The 24,897-nt window shown below is 35.8% G+C and overlaps 1 protein-coding gene across 5 annotated transcripts in view; it reads left to right on the forward strand.

Annotated features, from left to right (window-relative positions):
* Window positions 1-2,628: 2,628 nt before the first annotated feature.
* Window positions 2,629-24,897, forward strand: part of LOC106073093 (phospholipid-transporting ATPase ID-like) — a 94,748-nt gene continuing 72,479 nt past the window's right edge. Inside the window, exons 1-2 of one of the 5 annotated variants that reach the window (XM_056024385.1) lie at window positions 2,629-2,793; window positions 23,985-24,050. In XM_056024385.1, the coding sequence (XP_055880360.1) occupies window positions 24,017-24,050 (34 nt within the window). In that variant the 5' untranslated portion in view covers window positions 2,629-2,793; window positions 23,985-24,016. The other 4 variants (XM_056024406.1, XM_056024398.1, XM_056024389.1 and 1 more) reach the window with 4 other exon arrangements.

The raw sequence follows: 24,897 nt of genomic DNA on the forward strand, positions 1-24,897 counted from the left end.
TTATACGAGGACATCCCTGTTTGCGCTTTCTCGTTTTGGCCTCCATGTGCAGTTCATTTTGTCGGAGAATATGTCACGCAAACCTCATGCGAGCTCTGTCACAACCTCACTAAGTGTTCGACATAGGATTTCCTTGTTTGAGACCCTATCTATATAATTAACTCCCAAAATCCGCCTCAGCCATTTTTGTTGAGCCACATTGTCTTTTCTCAATTTTGGCAGATAACTTCCATGTCTCACACACTGGCGGATCTTCTCTGAGCCTCTCGTCTACAGACTCAACAGAACAGTGCAGTGCTGAAAACTTTGCCTGGGACAGAAAAGAGAGTAATGTCCCTCCAGTTGTTGCAGTCTGCCAAGTTGCCCTTTTTAGGAAACTTTACAATTAGGCCTACTCCTTTTTGCCAGTTCTCAGGGACGACAAACTTGAAACTTATAACTTGGACCGCCCGGAAATTCGAGTATAATTTTTCTTACCCCCCCCCCCCCCCCGCAATCTAAAAAATCTCCGGCTTAACGAATAGTCCTATTTACACTAGTTGACTATTTTTCTGCTTTTCAGTTATTTCGAAATATTTGATATATTTTTTTTTTTTTGGACTGGGCCTTTTTACTTTGTACATCCTGCAAATCGTAAAGCTGACACAATACTTTGGCCGTACCCCTCCCCCTTACCTTTTTTTCACTTAATTCAATAAAAATATCATACAGCCTCTATCAAATATTTCGAAATAACTGAAAGCCTGCTAATTGTAGCCTACTGTCCAATACGAAAACAAAAAAGATGGATCTGCACTAATTATCTCCAAATCTGAGCACATACACTTTCGGCAAAGATAATACTGGCTTCAGCGATGTCCAACCGACTATTACAGATAGTTGAGAGTGTCTTAAAAATTTTCGGTTTGAGTGAGTAGTCTCGAATTGAAAATTATTGTTTTTGAAGGTAGACTTGCGCATCGTTTATTTCAGTTAATACAGCCGGGGCCCAAAATTAAAGAATCCATACCAAATAACAACCCCTCCCTTAAATCCGGCTCTGCACGTAGCCTCAGTGTTGACCATTCATGACTTATAGCTTATATTGTCATAGCATTGACCTCTGCATCCCATTAGGTCTAAACCATCAGAAAGTAGTTTCTCTAAAACAATTGCAGTGATTCCAGTGCATGCTCGTACTTTGTGACGAAAGACTCACAAACTTGTACTCCCCCCGGCTATATATATGGCTAATCCCATGGTATATATATATATATATATTGGTATATATATATATATATATATATATATATATATATATATATATATATATATATATATATATATATATATATATATATGTATGTATGTGTATATGTGTGTGTGTGTGTGTGTGTGTGTGCGCGCGTGTTCGGATAACGTTAATTGTACCATAGAATAGGTTCTTTCTGGAGTTATTGGAAAGACTGTAGAGCCCCCCACCTCCCCCATTTGCCAGCCAGGGGGTCTGGCACCGTCTGGGGCAGTGCTGTATTTAAAACAATAAAATGCATATTCTGAGGTATCATTTTGGGGGGGGGGGGTTGAACCTCAAATTCCCTTGGCTTAGCCCATGGTAGGCTACTTGAATAAGAATTTCCCCAACTCCTTTTAATTCTTCATCTCGTTAGCGAGAGTGCCAGATTCTTTTTGAGAGAAAATGAATTGTGTTCAAGATTTTCTTCAGCTAGTCTCTCCACTTGTTCTTGGCTTGATTGTTACTTACTCGCATTCAACATTTAGTTTACATTTCAAATACAGTATTTTAATTGTGTTTGTTAATGTATTTACAATGTTTAGATTTTACTGAAAAGCTCAGGGGAATAGGAACTTAGAATATGCTGTGGAAAAGTTTGATGCCCACTGACTCAGAGCCCCTCGACACCACTTAATTGACGCTCTTTTGGCCCGCACCATCCGCATATTGATAGCTGCGCCTCTGATATGTCTGTCACCAATAGCCTACTGTTACAAGTACTTCTCAGTACTTCGAAGTGACAAAGTTATGACAGATGAATGTGGATGGATGGACGGATAGATATATAAGATTGACATACATATAGGGCCTATACAAACATACATACAAACATATCCCAGTGAGTGATTTTTCCAGCGCTCATACCACACGACCTTGACGCTTTAACAACTGAACCATGGTAATAGTTCCATGATTGAACTACATATGACGATATGGATTTTTATGGTGCACTGGAAAACCCCGTTGCAACATTTAGTTTATTTATTCATCAAATTTTATTGCTAGGCATAATTTTTTTTTGCCTCACGGACATCTTTTAAATAAAACTTAAATAAAGAGAAGAAGCGATGAACGTATATTTTGGCTGAAAATGTTTAATGCAATGAAAACTTCTAGAAAGAAACTATCTACTAGATCTAGATTTCTAGCTATATTCTGGGGCAATCTAGAGAGCTATGCTATAATGCGATGCTTCTTTTCTCAACGTAAATAAGGTGTGTATGGGATTTAGATCTATCTATTTATAGAAAAATTTATCATTTATACTATTGGTCGACAAAAATAAAATTGTGTCTAAAAATAAAATTTGAGAGCACTCCCTTTGCAAGGTGGCGCTTCTTATTTGCATACAAAATGGTGGTCATTTGAACTCTTGTGTATGTTTTTTTTTTCCCATCGAATGTGTCATGTGTTACTGTGTGTTGTTGCTGTGTATTCGAAATCGTTAAACAGAACATCTAGATCTAAATATATGACACTGACATTGTTAACTTACAGGATCTTATAATGTGTGTCTGGTATGTTCCTTTTGTTGATTTCCTGAAACTTGTAATTTTTCTTAGAATATAAAATATAATAATTATAATCTAGATCTAGATCTAATCTAGGACTAGATCTCTAGAATCTAGATTCTAGATCTCAGTGTCTGTCTCTAGACCTAGAGTTAGAGCTAGACTGCTAGACAGACTAGACTAGTCTAGTCAGTCTAGCTAGATCTAGTCATTTTTTAGTCATAGAGTCTAGAGACTTTGAGTTTGACTGTCTTTAGACTTTAGTCTTAGACTTAACTTAGAGTTAGAGAGAGTAGATCATCACTAGATCACTGCAGCTAGATCTAGATCTAGCCTAGCTAGACTCTAGTCACTATCACTATGTGACTAGTCACTCTACTAACTCTAGACTAGTCTAGACTCTAGCTACTAAGCTACTAGATCTAGAATATTATATTATTATATTTTAATAATTTTATATTATTAGATCTAGTATAATAATTATAATTAGATCTAGACATCTAGATTTCTAGATCTATATTATTATTTTTTAAGACATTAAAAAAATAAGTAAAATTAAGTTATACTTATACCACTTACTTAGTTACTTATAGACTGTAACTAGACTAGCTAGAGAGTAGAGTCAGATTGTTTGAGTCTAGTTTAAGTTAGTTATACTATACTTATAGATCTAAATCTAGATTTCTAGAATCTCTAGACTCTAGATTATTCTAGTAGAATATTCTAGATCTAGACTCTTTCTAGTATTGCTCTATCATTGATCTAGTAGTATAGAGTGACTAGAGTCTATATTCACTATTATCACTATAGTAATTTATAGATAATCTTTATTCTTTATCTAGATCTAGACTAGATATATTAAGATCTACTAAATTCTAGATTATATATTATATCGAGTCTAGAGTCTCTCTCTCTCTCTCTCTCTCTCTATATATATATATATATATATATATATATTAGATACTTCGATTTTCCGGTCGCGCGAGATAGATAGATATAGATCTAGTTATTTTATTACTGTGTGACCACTGTGTCAAGATTGACTTGAAGATCTGGACTACATCTCTAGCTCTTGACAATATTGATTCAATATCTTGAGTCTCTAGAATGACCTAGCTCTACTAGCCTCAAGATCTACAATTTGTCAAGTAATCAAGGGAAAAAAATTGATACTTCTGAATCTACATCAGTAACATTGTCTACTATCTAGTTTTTATTTTTTCAAAGCTTACAAATCAACTCACTCTTTCTGGTAAAAAGTTTGAACAATTATTTTTCCCACACCGTTTCTTGGATTAAGTTAAAACTTTGCACAATTATTCATTGGTGTAGACAATATATGAAACAAAAGAAAAAATTTACTAATTAGTCAATTAGTTACTGATTATTAATGATTTTGTTTTATTTCAAGAAGGGAAATTAATCCTTCAGTATTTCATATGGTTAAATATTTCAGATTTTGTCCACTTTTATAATTGTACACATTATTTCTCCCACACCCATCTTATATAATACAGACGTTACTTCAAAAAAGAAGATGATTACGTCCTACGCGTCATGCATTTAGTCATGCATATTAACCAATGACTTAAATTCTGCCAAGTCACTGGTTTTCCTGGCTAGCTCAGGCAACCCATTCCATGCTCTAATAGCACTAGGGAAGAAGGAGTATTTGTACAAATTTGTCCTAGCATATGGGACGAGGAATGTGCCTTTATCTTTGTGTCTTTCAGAGTATTTTATTAAATTTTGTTTTTGTATTTGAAGATTATGGTTCAGTGTTTTATGTATGATTGCTACTTTACTTTTGAGCCTTCTGTCCTGAAGGCTTTCTAAATTTAGTGATTTTACTAAAGGTGTTACTCTAGTCAAATGTGAATATTCGTTTGTTATGAATCTCACTGCTCTATTTTGTGTCTGTTCCAGTTTCTTAATGTTTTCTTGAGTTGAGGGGTCCCAAACGTAGGATGCATATTCTATTATTGGCCTAAACAAGGTTAAATAACATTTTAGTTTTATGTTCTTATTTGATTTATAGAAATTTCTTTTAATAAATCCTAATGCTTTGTTTGATTTTTTTGTAGTTTCATCAATATGTGGATTCCATGATAGTTTTTCATTTATTATAACACCTAGGTATTTTGCGTTTTTAGTCTGTGTTACTGGTTTGCCATGAATAAGATAAGTGGAATTAATTTGTTTTAGTTTTTTTTGTTACTCTTAACAACTGACATTTTTCTGGGTGGAAAGACATGCTCCAATTTGATTCCCATTTCTGTAATTCATCTAATTCTCTTTGTAAAATATCTGTGTCTTGTGTTGTTTTTATTGTTCTATATATTATGCAATCGTCTGCAAATAATCTGACTTTTGTTCCTGAACTAATGCAATTTGGTAAATCATTTATGTAAATTAAAAATAGTAGTGGACCCAAGACTGTTCCTTGAGGTACACCTGAGTTATAGTGATAAAGTTGAAACTTGAAACATTATTTATAAATAAATGGTAACAAACAAAACTTAAATTAATTAATCAATTAATTATTTGTAATTAATTATTTTGTTTGATATAAAAAAGTAAATAATTTCTACATTTAGAAATTTAAATATAGTTTTATAATATTAGAGTTCTTCCCCTTAGATAAGCTTTGTATTTAAATTTTTTTTTTTTCATTTTGCTTGTTGGTCACTAGGATATGAAGTGTCTAGAATCAGAATAATCAGAATAAAATGGTGGAAAAAAAATATTCTTACTTTTATGGTCTGACCTACTTTGATACCTACACCCTACATTAATATAAAATAAATATAATTTAAATTAACACGAAATCTAAAACAAGTCTAAATCTACTATTAAGGTATTATACCACTACTACTTGTACACATTGGTATTTCTTTCCATTACAAGTTATAGATTTTACTTGCAATTTAGTGAGCCTTCAAATATATGGAAATTATCTAGCATTGAAGTAAAATTTTGAAGAGATCATCAGAGGTTTTGAGGACTTTTAAAAATAAAATTTGTGTTGTTCACCCCAAATTTAACTAGAAAATTTTGTTCAGCAGCCAAGCATTGTCCAACTTAGCCATCATGCCTCATTCTTCAAAAAAGTTTTTTTCTTTTAGTTTTCAAAAATATGTTCTTGTTGCTTGTATGTTTAATAGCCCCTTTTAGCCCAACTTTATTTTGAATTGGTGTAATTGACTTTCTCTTGATCTCATTTGCTGTTAAATTCAGACATTTGTTGGGGATTTTACCCAATACTTGGATGGATTAGTAAGAAAAACAAGGCTAACTGGCTTGAAGTAGAGCTCTTACATGTGCTCTTCTGACCCATTTAACTGCTTTAATTAGATAAAATTAAAGAGCTAAATTATATGTTTTAATTAATGCTTTCTTCTTAGAATTAAGGCTTGTAAAGTTGACCAATGGTTGACATCTATAGTCTAAAATAAATAAAATTTTGAATCCTGGTAGCAGTAAAATCTGACTTGTCACTGGCATCTGCTGACCACTCCAGTTTTAAATATGTATCTAGGTTCACCCAGGGATAGATGATAGTTAATCTGGCCACACAGTATTCTTGTAAAATTGGTTCAAACAAGAAACAGTCCAGTTATGACATCACAGTGTGTTTCAGTCAAGCTTAAACATTTCACACCATATCTCACACCATGTAAGATTTGGCTAGTGACATTGATTTCTCGTTGAAATGATCAATACTCTTCCCCAAGTTCTATTTTGTTTGATCTTGAGATTTGAAAAAAAAATGTCCAATATTATATATCTTAATAGTAAGAATCAATAGTATATTTTTTTTTCAAGTGCTCATTTTTTTTTTTTGCTTATAAAAAGAGCATATATATTTGATATTTCATCAAAGAATGTGAAAATAGATTACCTTTGGGCATTCTATAATTATAATAAAGGCTAAAGAAAGTATTCAAGAAAACTCATTCAACAGAGAACCCAAAGATTGATTAAAAATCTGTCTACTCACACTCTGTGGTATTTGAAATGTTGACAGAATTGGACAGACAGCTCCAATGTCTTTCTTTCATTCCATTTTGTTTCCTGCATGTCATTTGTAAAGCTTGGTTAACCTGTTCCTTTTTTTTTTTTTTTTAAAGAAGAAATAAATATTTCTTTTCACATTTCTATTCTTCCACCTCCCCATCACATGAACGATCCAACAGCCATCTTGTGCATATGCTGTGGAGTGCATTTCTCTGTACAAAACGTATTGATATTTTTTTTGGTTGACATCGTTTAGAATTAGTTGAAACAAACGTGTAATATTTTGTCTCGCCACTTTTAAGTTTCATTGGCGTATGTTTATATATTATATAATGCTATGCCATTTTCTGTCTGGTTTCTGTGTTAATCACTGGTTGGGATCGAAGCCTCTTGAAATAGATTGTCTTTGGTTAGGCTATTGATCACTCCGTGCTGATTTTAAAAGAGCCACCCTTGAAGTCTTGGATTTTCTAAGAAGAAAGACTATTAAGGCAGGGCTATTGTTTTGCGGGGGGGGGGGGGGTAAGGGGACGTGGCAGGAAATCGGCAAATCCATAAAATATCGAACTGGACTTTTTGTGTCCTTTTATAGTCAACTATAGTTGGAGTACTGCTTATAGATATTTGAATAGGGATAGACTTTGTATGTGGGTGTGGGTGTATTAGTCTCGACGTTTTAAAAGAATGACGCAGGTGCACTGTTCATTTCTTGGATAACGACCATTCACGGTGGTTGCTAGCTGCTGATGCTGTCCACACTGCCCAAGGTTACAATTAAAAAAACAAACAAAACAAAACAACTCTCTTTCTCCATCATCATATTGGGCCTTGTGAAGTTAATCTGGGTAGATTTGTTTACATAAACATAGGGTGTAGGCACTATTCATTTTTGTTATTAAATACAGTTTCTCTCTTGTTTCATTCTTGTGCTTGGCGACATCTAACAAGGGCGGTTCTGTGTCCAGTACAATAACCAATCGCTTTTATTTTCATACACCTTCTTCTTCTTCATCGTTCTCATTGTTATGTTGGAGTGTTCATATGACTAGACCAATACATGAGATGAACTGCGCAGTGGTTTCCAAATCAGGGAGCTCTCCATACAGTTTTCTTTCTATTGGGGTGATTTGGGGCCAATGTCTTATACGGGCCTCTTGGTAGAGAGAGCAGTTTTGGAGGACGTGGTCGGCATTTTCTGGTGATACTCCACATGGGCAGATTTCACTGGTTCCAATTTTGAGCTTCCGGAACATGTGTTGTCGCATTCTGTTGTGTCCGGTCCTGAGTCGAAAGATTAGACGTTGGTCTTGTCGGGATAGCTTATAGTAAGCATAATCTTTCTTGTGATTTGGATGGGAGCTCGTCCATTTCTCATTTATTTTATCTACAATTAATTTCTTCATTTCTTCTGGATAGAGAGCAGAGTTTACTTGTGAGTTTGTTCTCCCACTCTTGGCGAGTGTGTCAGCCTTCTCATTTCCTGCTAGTTGTATGTGAGTTCATACACCTAATTGTGAGAAATGGGAAGTTTTTTTTAAAAATAATTATTCTCACAAAACCCAGACTCAAACCCTTGACTCAACGGTTGACTGTTGCGCGCACTACCACAATCTCCGTGTAAATATTTCAATGAATGTCCATCCCAACAAAATCATTTTAAGAAGCATAGAGTTTTATTGTGTAAGCAGATAAGTAGTTGTGTTAACCTAACTTTAAGTGTTAGGCCCAGCTCTGATATCTGAATGTTGGTATTGTATGTCACGGAGTCATGATTTGTGCCAGATTTCTGCACGGCTCATACAATATAGACACGAGGTAGGGAAAAAAACAAGCTTTATATCTAGCATGCTAGGCTATTGCTTCCCTTTTCATCCCCGAGCACCGACACAAGGTGGTGCTGGCATATATAAACAATTAATGATGGCTCGGCTTGTACATGCCAGCGTTTCGTAACCTAGCAACCGAAACGCCATAATGTTGATATATCGATGTTCTATGTGGAGAGTTGCCGGGCGTACTGGGGGTTCTTGTTAAGGCATTAGCTTTGTGAAGAATTCCTTGTTAGCCAATACAATATATCGATATATTGGTCAATCAGTTAGGTTTGTAATTTTAGTCTTAACAGACAAAAGGAAAATGTTCAGTTTGTAGCTTTCTCTTTACTTAGACTTAGTCTAAAACATTAAAATTATTATTTTTTGTTTGGTCGTGTTGCCGACCACTTATTCTAAAACCTATTTGGTCTTTAGATCTAGTATGTTAGGTGAAAACACTTGCGCTAGTCACACTTTTTAGTTTTAAATATTCGAACTATTAATATTACAGAGCTGATATCCGCAAGGTTGATGTGGTAGGTTTTCAGCATTGAAGTTTACAAAGTTTATTTTCGTGTTCTCCTTCCTCTAGGGTTAGGTTGACAAACTTCTCACCGTTTCGCTCTTTAGTTTGTTGCTATTTTGTCGGGATCGTGGTGGCTGAGTGGTAAAGCGCTTAACTTTCGAAACGAGGGAACTCAGGTTCGAATCTTGGTGTTTGAATTATTTCGGGATTTTTTAAAACACCCATGAGTCCACCCAACTGGGCGATGGGTAGTTGGGGGAAAGTAAATGCGGTTGGTCGTTGTGCTGTCCAAATGGCACCCCCGTTAACCGTCGGCATTTGAACCAGATGACCTTGACATCATCTGCCCCATGGATCGCAAGATCTAAACGGCTACTGTTGGTATTAGGTGCTTATATTTCTACATTTCGTCTCATCTGAATAGGAATTGCCTAGTTATCATTATTGATTTAGCCATTGATTTTAACGATACAATTATCGATAATTAATCTATTGTCTTCTTTATCCCAGCTTGACCCCTATCTTTTCAATATGTTTCATATCTACGCTTTCTTATCGATGTACACAATTTATTGGGGAGTTGCTCATTGGGAACACATTACATTTTAATAGTTACACCCTACTCACTTTTATTTTTTTTACTTGGTACGAATTTTGTTGTAATTTGTTGGACCTATTGAGGCCACTAGACTTTTATCACTGTACCGGTTCATCTCCCACTCAGTGTTTTTGTTGTCCTTAGCGACTCATCCAATAAAACGTCCGTCCATTCCACACATTGTTTCATGTTATCCATAACGACTCAACCAGTGAATGTACTCCAGTTTTAAAGTTCACATGAATGAAAGTAGATCTAAGCAAGTAACAAAGTTTTTTTTTTTAAAGACAATTCATTCTTTCCGAAGAGCTAGCACTTTCTATCGGCTACGCCCGTTCCCAAGCTATAAATTGTTTATTTCGCCATGGACCCCTTCCCTTTTTTTTTTCTTACTTATAATAATATAATGATATAAAGTTATCGCTCCCCCATACCTAAGTATCTAGTATTTATTATGTTGAATTGGACCATCCCGTACATTCGAGTATCACCCCCCTCCCCAGCTCTCCTACGAAACAAATAGGCTCTATGTTTTGGGCCAGAGAATTCTATTTACCAATATCACTTCTTACCCCCCTCCCCCCCACACACACTACGCCTCAGAATACAGTCCTGCATTCTGAGCTTCAGAAGTGTACATTCCTGGGGATTTTGTTGCCGACACATCTCGCGATGAAATTCCCTACTTGGAAAATGAAACGACTTCCTGAAAAATGGAGGAAGGAAACGCACCCCCAACCTGAGAAACTCTGACAATAAGACTGTAAACCTAAAGACCTAAAGTAGGTCCGTAGTTCAAATCCCTTGACCGAAACTACGTCATTAAACGCAGCCAACTGCCGTGCCGTTGTCCAGTGGTAAAGACGATACATTATTTCAAATCTGGTCTTATCCTTTAGTTCTTTGTAGATCTAGTTCTAGATCTATTGGGCGGTAAACGCTTCTTAACTGGCTTTAAGTGGTCTACCATTTCAAAAGGAACTGGGTATCTACTTGACACTTTCTGCCTGGGTATTATTGATTTCGATGTTGTTTTTTTTACGAGTGTTACACACATTTATTCTTTCACTTATCAATATGTGTTTTTTTTTTTAAACACTGGTCGTGTGGCACCAGACGTTTCGGGTTCAAGTCTTATTATCATTTCGGTCTGATCTCTTTACCGAGTTTATAACCATAACTTCTTCTTTGTTTCGTGTGTCTAGTTTGTTTCTTAGATGTAGATCTAGTCCTGTTTCACTCAAGTTTGTTTAATAGGTCCTAGATCTAGTCATCTTTCTTTTTACTTTTTCTTGTGGTTGACTGCATATGTGTGCGTGTGTGTGCTTCTGCGATTGGCATAGATTTGTTATCTCTAGACAAATAAAGGACTACGTTTTGTATTCGATGTTAAAATTGAGTTCTTAGTGCTCCTGATAAGGACAAAGTGTGCTCAGTGTAGGAGGAAGAGGGTAGCCCAGACGTGGCACACATTTCTTGCATTTTTTTCTTGATTAATGTTCATAAGCATTTTAGCTCAGAGAGTATCGCACCGATTTTTTAAAAAATACCTCTATTTAGGTCGCACATTCGAAGTGAGGCAAACCTGGGTGGGTGCACACGGTTCTCGAAAATGACTCACTTATGATTTCCCCTAGAAATTTGACAGTTGATGTATAGCTCTTTGGCCACACGAAAAAAATCTATTTCGGCTGTTATTGTTTTTCAAAGTATAACAACAAATAATTCAAACTTGGCTAGGGGACTACAAAATAAGTATCTTGAACAAAGACTACGTCTTTGGGTATTTCCGCATGTAGGCCACTCTATTCATCAAGAGTTGTATTAATGAATGTTTAGGGACATTTAGCGCACCGTCTTCGAAGTCTAGATCTAAAAGCCTATCATTAGAATATTCTAAAGTGTAGTTAGATTAGACATTCACTTCACCAGAATTTTTTTTCTCGGTCGGGAGGAAGGGAGGATGGGGGTGGGTAAAAATGTTCAATAAAAAAAAAAAATCTAACAATCGCTTTATATCAGTGGTATGAGAAGTTATTGTCTTCAAAAACAAATATTTTCTTTTTAATTGTATAAAGATTTTTTAAATATTAATTTTCTTTAAAATGTGACAATGGAATGTTAGGGCCAGTGGTTCTTGAAACGCGTGTAATACAAATAGTGTAACGGCCAAAGATTTGGACGAATTCCATTGTTTTGAATAGCTGTTATTGTACATACTAGATCTAGAAGCACGAAGCTAACTAACACACACACTAAAAAAAAGAAGCTTGAATATATCATGTCCCTAGAGAGGATACATCCTTAAAGTGACCTGTTCTGACGGACGTGGTTTCTTAAAACATCCCGTTTGTCTCATTACATCACCCTACGACCATTTGTGTTTTTGTTTTACACTATCACGTGATCTCTGCTTCTCTTTTTATTCAATTTCTTTTACTATTATGCTATTTTCATACGGGGAGACAGGAGTAATCTGCTCTTCTGTTTACCTTTGGATGTTTGAAGATCCGCTTTACATTCTTGAAGTAATACAACGTTTGAAGGGAGAGAAAGGAAGGGAAAGCGATATAGGGAAATGTGGTAATGATAAAATGGAAACTAAATCAAACAGTAGGAAACATAACAAGAGATTGGGAGAAATTTTGAAAGGAATAGACGGAAAAAAAACAACACGAATTGGACGCCATTTTGAAAGTTGTTGCCATTTAAATAATACCATTACTTTGTGATACAGGCGAAAGATTTTTAAAGTTTAATTAATAAGGCTTGCCTTCGTGTCGGAAGATTAATGAGGAATGCAGTATTTCCCTTGGCTACGCAGCCCCAGCTGTGACCTACATATTTTGCCACATCCAGGGCAAGCTTAACCATTGTCCGCAGGTGGCCGATTAAGATTTTCTTTTCGCCATCTGTGTCTGTCCTCGGCAGTGGATTTTCTTTTGGTCTCAAATGTGTATCTCGCGGGCCTTTGTGAGTGACCTCCAGCTGTCTCGTTCTGAAGTCACATGCAACCAGGTGCTCTCTTCTATGTCTGCTAAGGCAAACTGGTGCCTAAGCTGGTCTTTAAAGCGTTTCCGTCGGCCACCTCTGTTACGTCGACCACCTTTTAGCTCAACAAAAAAAAAAGACTGCTTTTTAAAAATTTAATTTACTTACACAGGATTAAAAGTGAACACAAATAAAACATTTACTTTCGTATTCTGTACACAGAAAATGTCCCAGGAAAACTTAATCTACAAACCTTTTTTTTTATTTGCGTGAGGTCTCTGCTTACAGATCATTTTGGACAAGGACAGTCTCTTCTAAATTGTCCATGTTGACGACGGGGTATGTCCGTCAGAAATCTATTTAAAACTTGACAGAGTTCATTATATTTGCTTTTATGTGGTCTCGAGAGAGTTACTCTACTCCAGTCCTCTGCTATCAGACAATGCATGTTCTCTTGTCGCTGTAGAACAAGACAAGCTATTGGGTTCTTTGTTTTCGTGTGGACTGACATTTCACTGATTGACCAGCGGATTTTCTCATCCGTCCTAATACACATCAAGTTGTAGATGTGAACCTTGACTTTATTTTCATAGCATAGCTGAACCTAGTTATTTTTACAGTATACATTATCACTGTAACCTGCGCTATCTGTGGACGGGAGTGTCTCTCCAAAATAGGGCTCCGCAGCCACACGAGGAAGTGTGCTCTGAGATGAACCATAGTCGTTCTACGACTGATGAGGCCAATGATGATTATCACTGTGGTCAATTTTAAAAAATCCTTTTCCCTTTTTTAAAAAACAATTCTCCCCCTCCCCTTTTGTAGCTAATTTTTCTATTTCTATAGTATGGTACATTTTTTTTTATTTGAGTGGATCAATACAAATGACAACATACAACGCATATATATGACTATGTATTGCAAAATGAAACTCACAATTACGAAAAAAAAATCTCAATATGATACAAAAAAGCGGTTCACACACTTTTTTTCCCTTTCTCATTTCCGCCATCTTCTATTTTCTCTCCCCCACCCTTTTTTTTTTCTCTCTTCCTGTCCCTAGAGTTTGTATGACTTGCATCAGCTGACTAAGTATGTCATACTCTATTTAACAATGATTACATGATTTTACTTCAAGTTCCAATGTGTCTGTTATTTTGTTTTGAATATACTTCAAACCAGTCAGTGAATACTTTAAAAGCAATCAAACGCATAAATACAAGGGTATTATAATCTAGTTACCAGGTATTCAATTATCTCAGACACCAACTTCGTAACGTTAATTCGATTAGATTTTTATTTTCTATATTTTGTTTCATACTAATATGATATATCTTTTAAAAGGGTTCAGCATTTTATGGGACATTGGAGACCCAGGGTGACCTAATAATTTTGTCACTTGTGATGCAGACGAAGCATTTGCCTGTCGTGGATCGATTTCTATGTAAACTAACACTGGTAGAATTTGAGATCGTTCTTTATCTTTGATGCTTTTAAAAGTGTTTGGGGTAGATTTAGTAGACATATTTTTAAAAAGTTTTTTTTTCTTCACTTCTTCTCTTTCTCTCTCTCGCACATAGGCCTACATACATACACATACATTTAAAGATATCAGTAATTTAAGCCATTCAGACCGCTACGACTTCTTCGTACCATGAAATCAGTTATTCGGGTTCGTTTGAGAGAACTATCTTGTGAGGTTGGCATGATGTCGAGATAATACTCTAAGGTTGAGCTGTACACCACCAAGGCTCCCGTTCTACCTTTCAGTTCCATAGAGATGAACTCTTTCGCAATGTCTACCGTTGATGGTTGTAGAGATACAAACAAAATGTGGAACTAGATCTATCGGTTCTTGGACATTCGGGTTGTTCTTAAACTTCCATGGTTTGAACTGCCGGTAAATTCTGTTCATTTTACACGTGGTGTAATGACATCTATTATATGCTTTTTGTTTTAGTCGCCTGTCTGATGAAGCTGTCTAGATCTATTAACTCTTCATGGAGGTTTTAGGGTATTTTTGTATGTGAAAAGTGATCACAGGGTTGCAAGTGATATAGTGAACAAAAACATCAATACGCTGTTGAAGAGACTATGTATGTATATTTTAAAATATTAAAAAAACATCAACAAAGCTTATAGGATGTGTAATTGTATCAGTTAGGTTGGATCAGTCGTGTTGTAAAATTTGTAATAGATCTAGACTCCACACCAACAATAATAAATTTGTCCGATTTAATAATAGTTTTACCATTTTTTAGCGCTATTTCATGCTTTTAGCTTTTTAAATAGCTACGATCACATCATTTAGCTATACCTATTGGGAAAATTGGGGGGGGGGGAGAAAGGGATATCTGGGTGGATTTTACCGTCATTGGTTTTTTAAAGCAAGCGGAATTCGTGCCTCGGACCGACATGCTAACCACTCTGCTAGTGAGGTACTGGTGACGACGTGCTAACCTCTCTGCTAGTAAGGTACTGGTGACGACGTGCTAACCACTCTGCTAGTGAGGTACTGGTGACGACGTGCTAACCACTCTGCTAGTGAGGTATGGTGACGACGTGCTAACCACTCTGCTAGTGAGGTATGGTGACGACGTGCTAACCACTCTGCTAGTGAGGTACTTGTGACTAGAGAAGATTCTATAGCTATATATTGTTTGTTTACATTTTTAAAAATTGATTTTTGTGTTGTCTGGTTAAAAAAAAATTGTGCAAAATTTCAGCTTGATCCGAGATTGGGTGTGGGAGAAATAACGTGTACACACTTTTTACCAGAAAGACAGAGTTGATAAAAGCTTTGTAAAAAAAAAAGTGTTCTCACTTTAGAAATGTGTTACGTAAAATAGCTCATTAGTGACACATTAGAAAAGCTTCGTCTGTAAAGTTGATCTTTCTAAGCATTAGGGACTATGAATCATGGAGATGTTAGGTACATTCAAGTCTATACCTCTATATACCAGTCACCTTTAACAGATAGCCTTCGTGCTCGCAAAGTTTCTGGCATTTAGAAAGTAGAGAGTAGATGTGAGTGGAGCAAAAATCCAGCTTTTTAATGTGCGTATTATCACTGACCACTATAAGAAGTACAAAGTCTTGGCCTAATTTAGATTTTGAGGAGCCTAATTTAAGGTGCGTGCACTACAAGTTTGAGAATCACTTGTTGTGTTGTTGCTGCATCTCCAAGTTGCTTGAAGTAACTTTGAAAATCATGGGAAAGTGTTTCATGTCTGAATGTAATTGATTGCTTTGTGAACTTAGGACTCAGAATGCAGAGAAAACTGGCTCATTGAAAACAGACAACACAAAGTATTTGTATCTACGTTTGACTGTGTTGGCCAGCTAGTGTGTCGTTTAGAATGAGTGGTGACTGGGGCGTGGTTTAAAGCCCATCGTTGATTATGTAGCACTGCCCTACATATTAATAAGGCAGGTGTGCGGTGGTTTGGGGTGGGGTGAGGTGGGAGGACAGGATATAAAAAGGTAAAGGGGGATGTGGCGCCATCTGTGTCACCGAGTGTTGTGTCCAAGTGTATGGATTTGATTGACTGCGTGCGCACTGTTTAACCGCATCTTACTCACGGCCATGGTCTCGTTGTGGCGTCTCACCACGCCCACTTCTATAGGGTCATTTTTTTTCCCTATTTCAATGAAAACTTTTTAAGTGTGATTTTCACCATTAGCTGTTGGTTGCTACTAAGGATTACTTAGTGACTTCCAAATAACTTGGCTCGAGATCTGCTGGTCCTGGTTAGTACGTGTACTATTGGCCCACAATAAGACGTTTTATTGTTACTATGCTACTTGGATTTATCATCTGTGTTGTGGCAACTGCAGTCACGTGATTGGACTTTTTTTTCTTCTTCAATTCATTAGTTAGATGTTCAAGATTGTTTCCCTTTTAAGAAAGTGTGTTTTAAAACAAGTTCAGGAAAAGTAAGAATATAAATACATTTGTACATAGACTTGCTAGCAGTAGGGATATAAGTCATTTCTTGTTGGTATTTGTTGATTATAGTCATACTTTTGTGGTTTACTTCATTCTGAGCCAACATAAGGGTGAATCTGTTCAATAGACATTTAAATTCGTCTTATAGGATTGTACACACACACATAACGCTACGTACATTTAATATTGCTTTCAATTTTAGAGCATTGTTTCGGCACCAAATGTGTTCACATTTGTACACATATAGCCATAGACTAGCTCTGCGTTATGTCTCTTGTTTGCTTCTGTCACATTCGCGTCTATATATAGACTCGTTCTATTTCAAGGTTTTCCTTGTGCCAGGTGAAACAGCTGAAGCGAAGAAAACAAAGACTGATGCCAAATTAGCAAGCTTGGTTGGTTGTCTAATAATACCGGGACTTTCTACTCTTTAGGAGCAGGCGCAGGGTGGAATACAGTAGGCCTATATAAACGACATGTTATAACAGTGCTACAATACAGCCGCTCGTCTGTCTGTAGTTAGTCCTATTGTAGTGAAGACTTTGTGATAGTAACCAGGAAATAATGCTTAAGCCTGAAAAAGCTTTATGAACTGACCTATGCTCTATATAATATGTAAATAGCGGTAGTGTAAGTTGAGCTATGAATGTAATTATTTTAATCTAAGCATTCCTGAAAAAACGTAACGTAATGGGATGAGATGTATAGAAATAGTTGAAAGGTAAACACCTTATGGTATGTGGCTGTCTGTGTGTTCTAGAAAGTGAGAGGGAGAGAGAGACGGGAGTATATGTCTGTGTAAGTGGCAACTGTGTGATAAAGAAAATATGCTTGACCTATTTACCATTTTATCGACCACGAAACCTAGAGATAGGTCGTTGACGAATTTCGCAATGAGTAGTCCAACAGTCGTATGTGTCATTTCACCAAGCGTTTGATCAGGTGATTTGGGCATAGTTTATGCTAGACTTGGTGTATACTGGGACCTAGACTTTTAGCCAGGGGATTCCTCATCAGGTAAATACTGGAAGTGCACTAGTAGTCTAAGTTGTCAAATATACATTTCTTGTATCAAAGTATTAGATCAGACAACAGAATAGTTTGACTCTATTGACTGTTTACTGCCCGCTAGAGCAGACAGCGTGTAAGTGCACGATCTGTGCGTAAACAGTAGATCTATAGACCCCTGCTATCTCTGTCCTAATAGAACAAGTCATAGAAAATTGTGTAAAATATCGATTTTATTGAGTTTATTTTTAATGCAACGAACTTTCTGAAATTTAAAAAAAAATGTATTGTCACGAATGTTCAATTGACCTTTTCACATTCAAATGATAAAAAAAAGAAGAAAAAAAAACGGCCAGTATGTGGATCGAACCCACGACGTTCGCGTTATTTGCGCGGCGCTCTATTACCATAGCCAACCAGCCATATTATAGTGTGCGAAATTTCAGCTTGAAATGAATGATTCATTTTTATAAAGCTTATATCTACTCACTCTGTCAGTCGTCTGGTAATAATTTTGTATACGTTATTTCTCCCACACCCAATCTCGTATCTAGTTGAAACTTAAAACAATTTTTTATTGTACCTAATAAAACATGAATCAATTAAAACATTTAACCAAGTAGTCATTTAATTATTGATGATTAATAATTTTGTTTTATATAGAAAAAGGAAAATAACTTCTATATTATTGATGTATATATTTTGCTTCATTATTGAGAGATATAGTTGTAAATGTGTTTTTTTCCCTTTTGTTAGGTTGCTATTTTTTTTCTCCAAAGTATTTTATATTTTGCTTGTATACCATGTGGTTTTGAGTTATTTGACTTGTGACTTGTGGTTTTGAGTTTTTGCGGTTTGACCATGTTGCGAGTAGGATAATGAAAGGGTGAGCTAAAAGTAGGTGTGAAAATAAAGTCAGTGATGGAAATACCACAAGAAGCTTTAGTTTAAGTCAACTGGGGTGTATGTTTTGTAGCGGTCCTCCAGAATAGAAAGTCCTCCAGTTCCTCAAGTTTAGTTTCCAATGACACATCTTGAAAGCAATATAATTACACTGTGTGCCTAGCGCAACACGTATTTGCATCCAGGGGAAGTCTGCAAGTCTGGTGAAGCTGAGTTGATATGCTTCTATGCTCAACGCTTTTTCTCCAACAGGACTCGAAACTTGAGGCTTTCGGATCGACAGTCAGACCACATGCTCACCCAATCTCAATCTCTCAATGTCTATTTTTGAAAGGCTACTTACACTTCGCTGAAATAAGTGATCGGAATATGACGTCACAAATCTGGATAATTCCATTTTTTTTAGAAAGGGAAGAAAGTGATCTTGAAGTGATGAGAGTTCCTAAAACCAGTGTGTATTATCTGTGTGTGTTTGTGATATTGAAGTTATTGAACTAATTCGGAAATTATATATATATCATGTTTCAAAATAATGAAAAAAAAAAAGCTTTCTTTTAATGCAGATGTTTGTTTATAAGTTTTTCTCATTTGAATAAAAAGTGTACTATTTATCACCCTCTCTTTTCAATCACATATCCTCTGAACTCAACAAGCACATACTATAAGTACACAAGGTACGCTGGCTTGTATCTTAGGATTTCATCTTTTTCTGTTTAGACTGTCGTATCGATTTCATTGTTATTGCTGTTTATATTTAAAAGTGGCTTATCTTCCCTTGTCTGTATTTTTAAGCGTCTCCGCTTTTTTTTTTATCTCTCAAAGAATAATAATAAAAAAATCATTATTGTTTGTCTGTCCCCTGTCTCTCGCGTCTACATTATTGTTAGTCTGTCGCCTGTCTCTCGTGTCTAAATCAAATACTAAAAGCGCTTTTGTTAAATTTAATTTCACCTTCGCTGGCATCGAAACAATCGCCAACAGTTACTTTTGGTCCTAAGATTCTTTTGCTCACAAAATTGAGTATGCATATGGTATAGGCCTACCTAAACATTGAAACCGCGTTTTGGGTTCTTTTCTTAGTTATTCTGTGGTCACTGTTATAAATATGAATCAGTTTCTGTCTGGCGTAATTTGTGAGTAAATCGAACCCTTATGAGCCGCCTACGAGTTTGTATAGCATAAGCTCTCTTTTCCATCCCGTTTTTTTTTTTCATTTCTGCCAGTAGCACTAATGAAACTGAAGACATGGTATATCTGATTTATTTTTCGTAATGTGAGCCATGTGGATGTGTTCCTACTGTACGAGAGATAAGTGATCAGAATTTGTGGGTGAGTACTGAGTACATACATTAGCTGTTAACCAGACTTAACTGTACTCACTTGAATAAGTCAGTAGCATCACAAGAGGTTGTCAAGTGGCTCAAGCTATGTTTGTAACCACTGAGTGCACAGTGTATTGAGATACCCACACCACAGGATACACACAACAGAAATATTGACACTAGCTACTATTCTCTTAAACGAATGCAGTCCCACAGAAATTTTGACACTAGCTAATATTCTCATCTTAAGACAAACTAAAATAATCGTACCGCATTACTGCAATATTCAATTGTCCATCCCAGTGGCGCTAAAACCCATGGATGGCCATGGCCTGCTTCAACACCATTTTCCATTCAAATCTCTTTTGAAGTTTTCCCTCTACAAGCCTGAGCTCTTAGTTAGCATGTCCTTCTGCTTGGTCGTTATTCATTGGGATCTCTCCGGATTTATTTTTTTTATAGCTTTCTAACAATATAGTTTTTATATGTCCGGATTTCCTTTATAGCTCTCTAACAATATAGTTTTTATATGTCCGGATTTCCTTTATAGCTTTCTAACAATATAGTTTTTATATGTCCGGATTTCCTTTATAGCTTTCTAACAATATAGTTTTTATATGTCCGGATTTCCTTTATAGCTTTCTAACAATATAGTTTTTATATGTCCGGATTTCCTTTATAGCTTTCTAACAATATAGTTTTTATATGTCCGCATTTCTTTTATAGCTCTCTAACAATATAGTTTTTATGTCCGGATTTTCTTTATAGCTTTCTAACAATATAGTTTTTATATGTCCGGATTTTCTTATTTGCTATAGCTTTCTTACAATATAGTTTTTATATGTCCGGATTTTCTTATTTGTTATAGCTTTCTTACAATATAGTTTTTATATGTCCGGATTTTCTTATTTGTTATAGCTTTCTTACAATATAGTTTTTATATGTCCGGATTTTCTTATTTGCTATAGCTTTCTTACATGGTTTTGAAAACCCTCCAAAACACAGCACTTCCACGGTAAAGGAATCACTAAAATACCGGTGTATCAATGCCAGCTTATAAGACCATCTTTTAATATTAAAAAGAATTGGTTTTGAGGCATCTTGGATTATTTAAACAAATAAGAGTATATTGTGCTGTATCGTGGAGCAAATCAACTATTATATCAATGTACTTTAGGTCGTTATGCAAACTGAGGCATTCCTCTGACTACATAATAAATCATTTAACTGTTTTTTTTTTTTTTTTGTTTGTTCTTTCATGGAGACCCATCAGCACATCTAATTACCTTGGCTTACTGCCCCTGTCCCCTTTCAATAGGCTTGAAAGAATGGCATGACCCCCGAACCTCGAACAGTGTAGATTGATATTGAACTCTATACCTAGTTTTCTTTGAAAGTGCCAAACTGAAGATGCCATGTCATTATTCAAACTCCTTGGAGATCGCGGGTTGAAAGGAAAAGTTTTTTGTTTTCCTTCTGTTTTGTTGTTTCAAGTTTGAACTGAGTTTAATTAAAAGGAACTAGTCACAACTTTTTGTTACTTTTTGGTCCAAATCCGTTCCCAGGATTTCTCCCACTTCCCGTTCCCGGATCAAGTTGAAGATTGACACAATTATTTATTGTCGATGACAACACATGAGTCAGTGAACATGTCGTAATTAATTAATTTAATTTTATATGGAAAATGTACTAAATCGGCTACGAGTGGCCATAACAGTAATCACATTAATGTAGATGATTAGGTTTTTTCGTTACTAATTTTAAACTAAAATAAACAATAGACAACGGATATAGCCCAATAGGCTAATAAAAGCTTATATAAATACTGGTACTTGACTATCTGAGTGGTAAAACATGTCGGCCTTCCATCATGGAGGCTTGAGTTCGAATTTAAACTCGAGCAACTTAGATCTAAAAACGTGAAATTAGATGTGAAATTTCAACAAAATGGCAGACCGTCACATCGCACTTTACATCGCCTTCAAAAAGTGAGACCAGTGTTTCTCAAACTGTGGTGCTCGCGCAGCGTGTTCACGAAAGCTGCAAGAGAGGTCGTGGTCGTGGGAGCGTTTTCTTTTCAAGAACCAACTATCTTGTATTGAAACATCCATAATTGAGTATTAATGACATAATGAAGTAAAAATTACATTATAAACGATGTTTTAAGAACATTTAATTATTAGATTAAGTGATGTCGTTTCTTTTAAGTAAAACCTTTGATAGAGTTTTTTTTTTTTTGCGAATGTCGTCGCCCAAGAAAATTTATTGGAAACGTTGCATTCAAGAGTTCATTTCAAAACGTCTTCGCTAATGCGATTTCCAAGTCTCCACCCATCTTCCTCACGTCACTACGGTCCCATTTCTTCTCTCTGACGGACCATTGGTCTGTGGACGTCTTTGTGTTAACAAAAATTTGGGACATTGGGAAACAGAAAACATAGGAACAACTAAAAACAGTTGACAGGGGAAACACATGGATGGATTGACGGGATGAAGAAAACAAGAAACCATACTTTAAATACAACCAAAAAGCTTATTCAAATTATTGTATCCATTAGTTTGGATCAGTCATGCAATTCAATTTGGAATGGAATTAGACAAACAACAAAAATCTGTGCGATTAGAAATATTTTACCAATGGATCTCATTCACCAATCATAAACAAACATCTGTTTAGCCACGTGATATATTGATATTGATAAAACAATGATAAAACAACAACCAAACTACTAGTGAAGAGCTTATCAATACTGTATAGCTACCTATTGCTTGTTCGAAGTGGCGACCTACTAAAGAGGCTAATTCAGATAATACCACCAGGTTCAGTCAAGTACAGTTTCTCTCCCGTGTTAGGGATACCAAACAAAATATTTAATTACAATAGTTAATTAACTAATTGGTTACTTTTTTTTTTGGTATTGATTCTTGTGTTGTCAGGTAAAAGAAATAATTGTACAAATTTTCAGCTTGATCCGAGATTGGGTGTCGAAGAAATATGTACAAACTTTTTTACCATACAGATAGAGTTGATATAAGCTTTGTAAAAATAAAAGTGGTATTTTACACACACACTTGCTTGATATCACACTGTTTCTAACAAAACAAAATTTCGCCTGTCGTAGCCACACCGAAAGAGTTTTCCTTAGATATTGGAGAAAAAAAAAAACAAGAGCAAATATGAGCCAGTATATAAAGAACAAAATGTACGTATCTGATGAGAATCACTTCTGATATATAAAAGTCTCAGCTTGTAGAAATGGAATTTCCTGGTGTGTCGAACCCTGGCATATGCAGCTATAATGCCTGGAATCTACATAGGAGTACATGTCATTTTATAAGTTTACTAATCAGAGAAGTGACTGTAATACACTAGCATTTACTTTTACAAGACTTGTTTTTAAAATGATGCATATAGATAATATATGGTCAAAAACAGCTTGCACATTTACTTTTCAAAACACAAGGTATTCGCTTTCAGAAGGTCAAAATGAAGCCGTTGCAAACATTTCGATTCCGATAAAGGCGATCGAATTTTTCAGCAGAAGCGTATCTTAACGTGACAGACAGGCGCTCGGATATCACAAAACCAATTTTCTTTCTGGTATCGCTAAAACGTCCTGTTTCATGCGAAGACAGCGTTTTTAGCGCGTTTACGTTTTAGCGTTTTTTTTTTTTTTGTTTTGTTTCTGAATATGAAATATATACTGAAGAAAATAAACTTCATAGTAATATATTAGATCTATTCTCAATAATCAATAAACTAATTAATTTAGACATAAACCACAAAACATTCATAACTGCCGTCAACATTCATATCCAAAACTGTATTGATAAACCGCTGCAGATGTTGCACAACATTTCTAGTCATGGGCTAAGTTGACCAATAGAAAAACAATACGATCTACTCCCGTCCATTGATCCATTACTTTGCATGTAGGGTTAGAAGCTCCCGTTGGCTGGGTGTCATTGCCAGGTATAGTGTTTGATTATATTAGCTTGTGTTTTTCCTATCCATGCTCTAGGTCTTAGCAATGTGTGTGTATTCTAAACTCTGTAAATATATTGGCAGGTTATCGGCGATGAGAAAGGAATAACAAAAAAATGAAGCCATGTTGGCAGAAGGAAAAGCCTCCTGGTGAGTCAGTTTATATTTACATGTGTATATGTGTGTGTTTATTTTATCTTCTTCTTTGGTTTACTTATCTGAACGCTTTTTTTTTTCTTCTCTGAGTGGCGGTGAAGTAGAGCGATTGATCTAAGCTTGCTGTCAGAGTTTAAGTCTTGTTAGTCCGCTGTTGAGAATGATCTCATTAGCACTAATATGGATCCCACACTAGAGTACCAAAAATCTTAGAAACCAAGTTTATAGTATAGTCTCATTGAATATGTTTTTTCTAAGTTTGAATGACTTGTTCATGTATCTGAACCATTTTGGTTTTGTGCTAGATTACCTAGTGTTGGTGGTGTGTACGTAGCCTGTATGTTGTGTGCGCTCCTTCAACAGACATACAGTATCACGTGCTGCACACATCTCTGCGCTTATCTTTCTGTGTCGGGTGGGACATGTGGATCTCGACGATACTTTCTTGATCTGTCATTCTTCTCTACCATTTTATCTGGCCTGACACATAGTCATCATGCTTAGGTGTAAACGTCTTGCTAGTTGTCTAGCCCAGGGAAGAAAACGTTACATGGTGCTAAACAACTGTATGATACCTTGATAGTATGAAGTGGTCGTCAGAGTCTTCTTCTGGAATAATAAAAATCCATGTTAACTCTTTCTCTCCTAACTGACGATGAAACGTTGATTCCACCAGAACGTGGTAAATAATTACGGAGAGAAAGAGTTAACCCATCATATCTCTTAGATCATGAACAATATAGCAATGTCCGTGTATGACATGGTACTAATTGTTTCAATTTAGTACAATAAATAATAATGTCAGAAAGTATGGATTTACTGTGCTAACATGGTCTCCACT

This window comes from Biomphalaria glabrata, chromosome 1, assembly GCF_947242115.1.
Source record: "Biomphalaria glabrata chromosome 1, xgBioGlab47.1, whole genome shotgun sequence".
NCBI classification, from domain to species: Eukaryota; Metazoa; Mollusca; class Gastropoda; family Planorbidae; genus Biomphalaria; species Biomphalaria glabrata.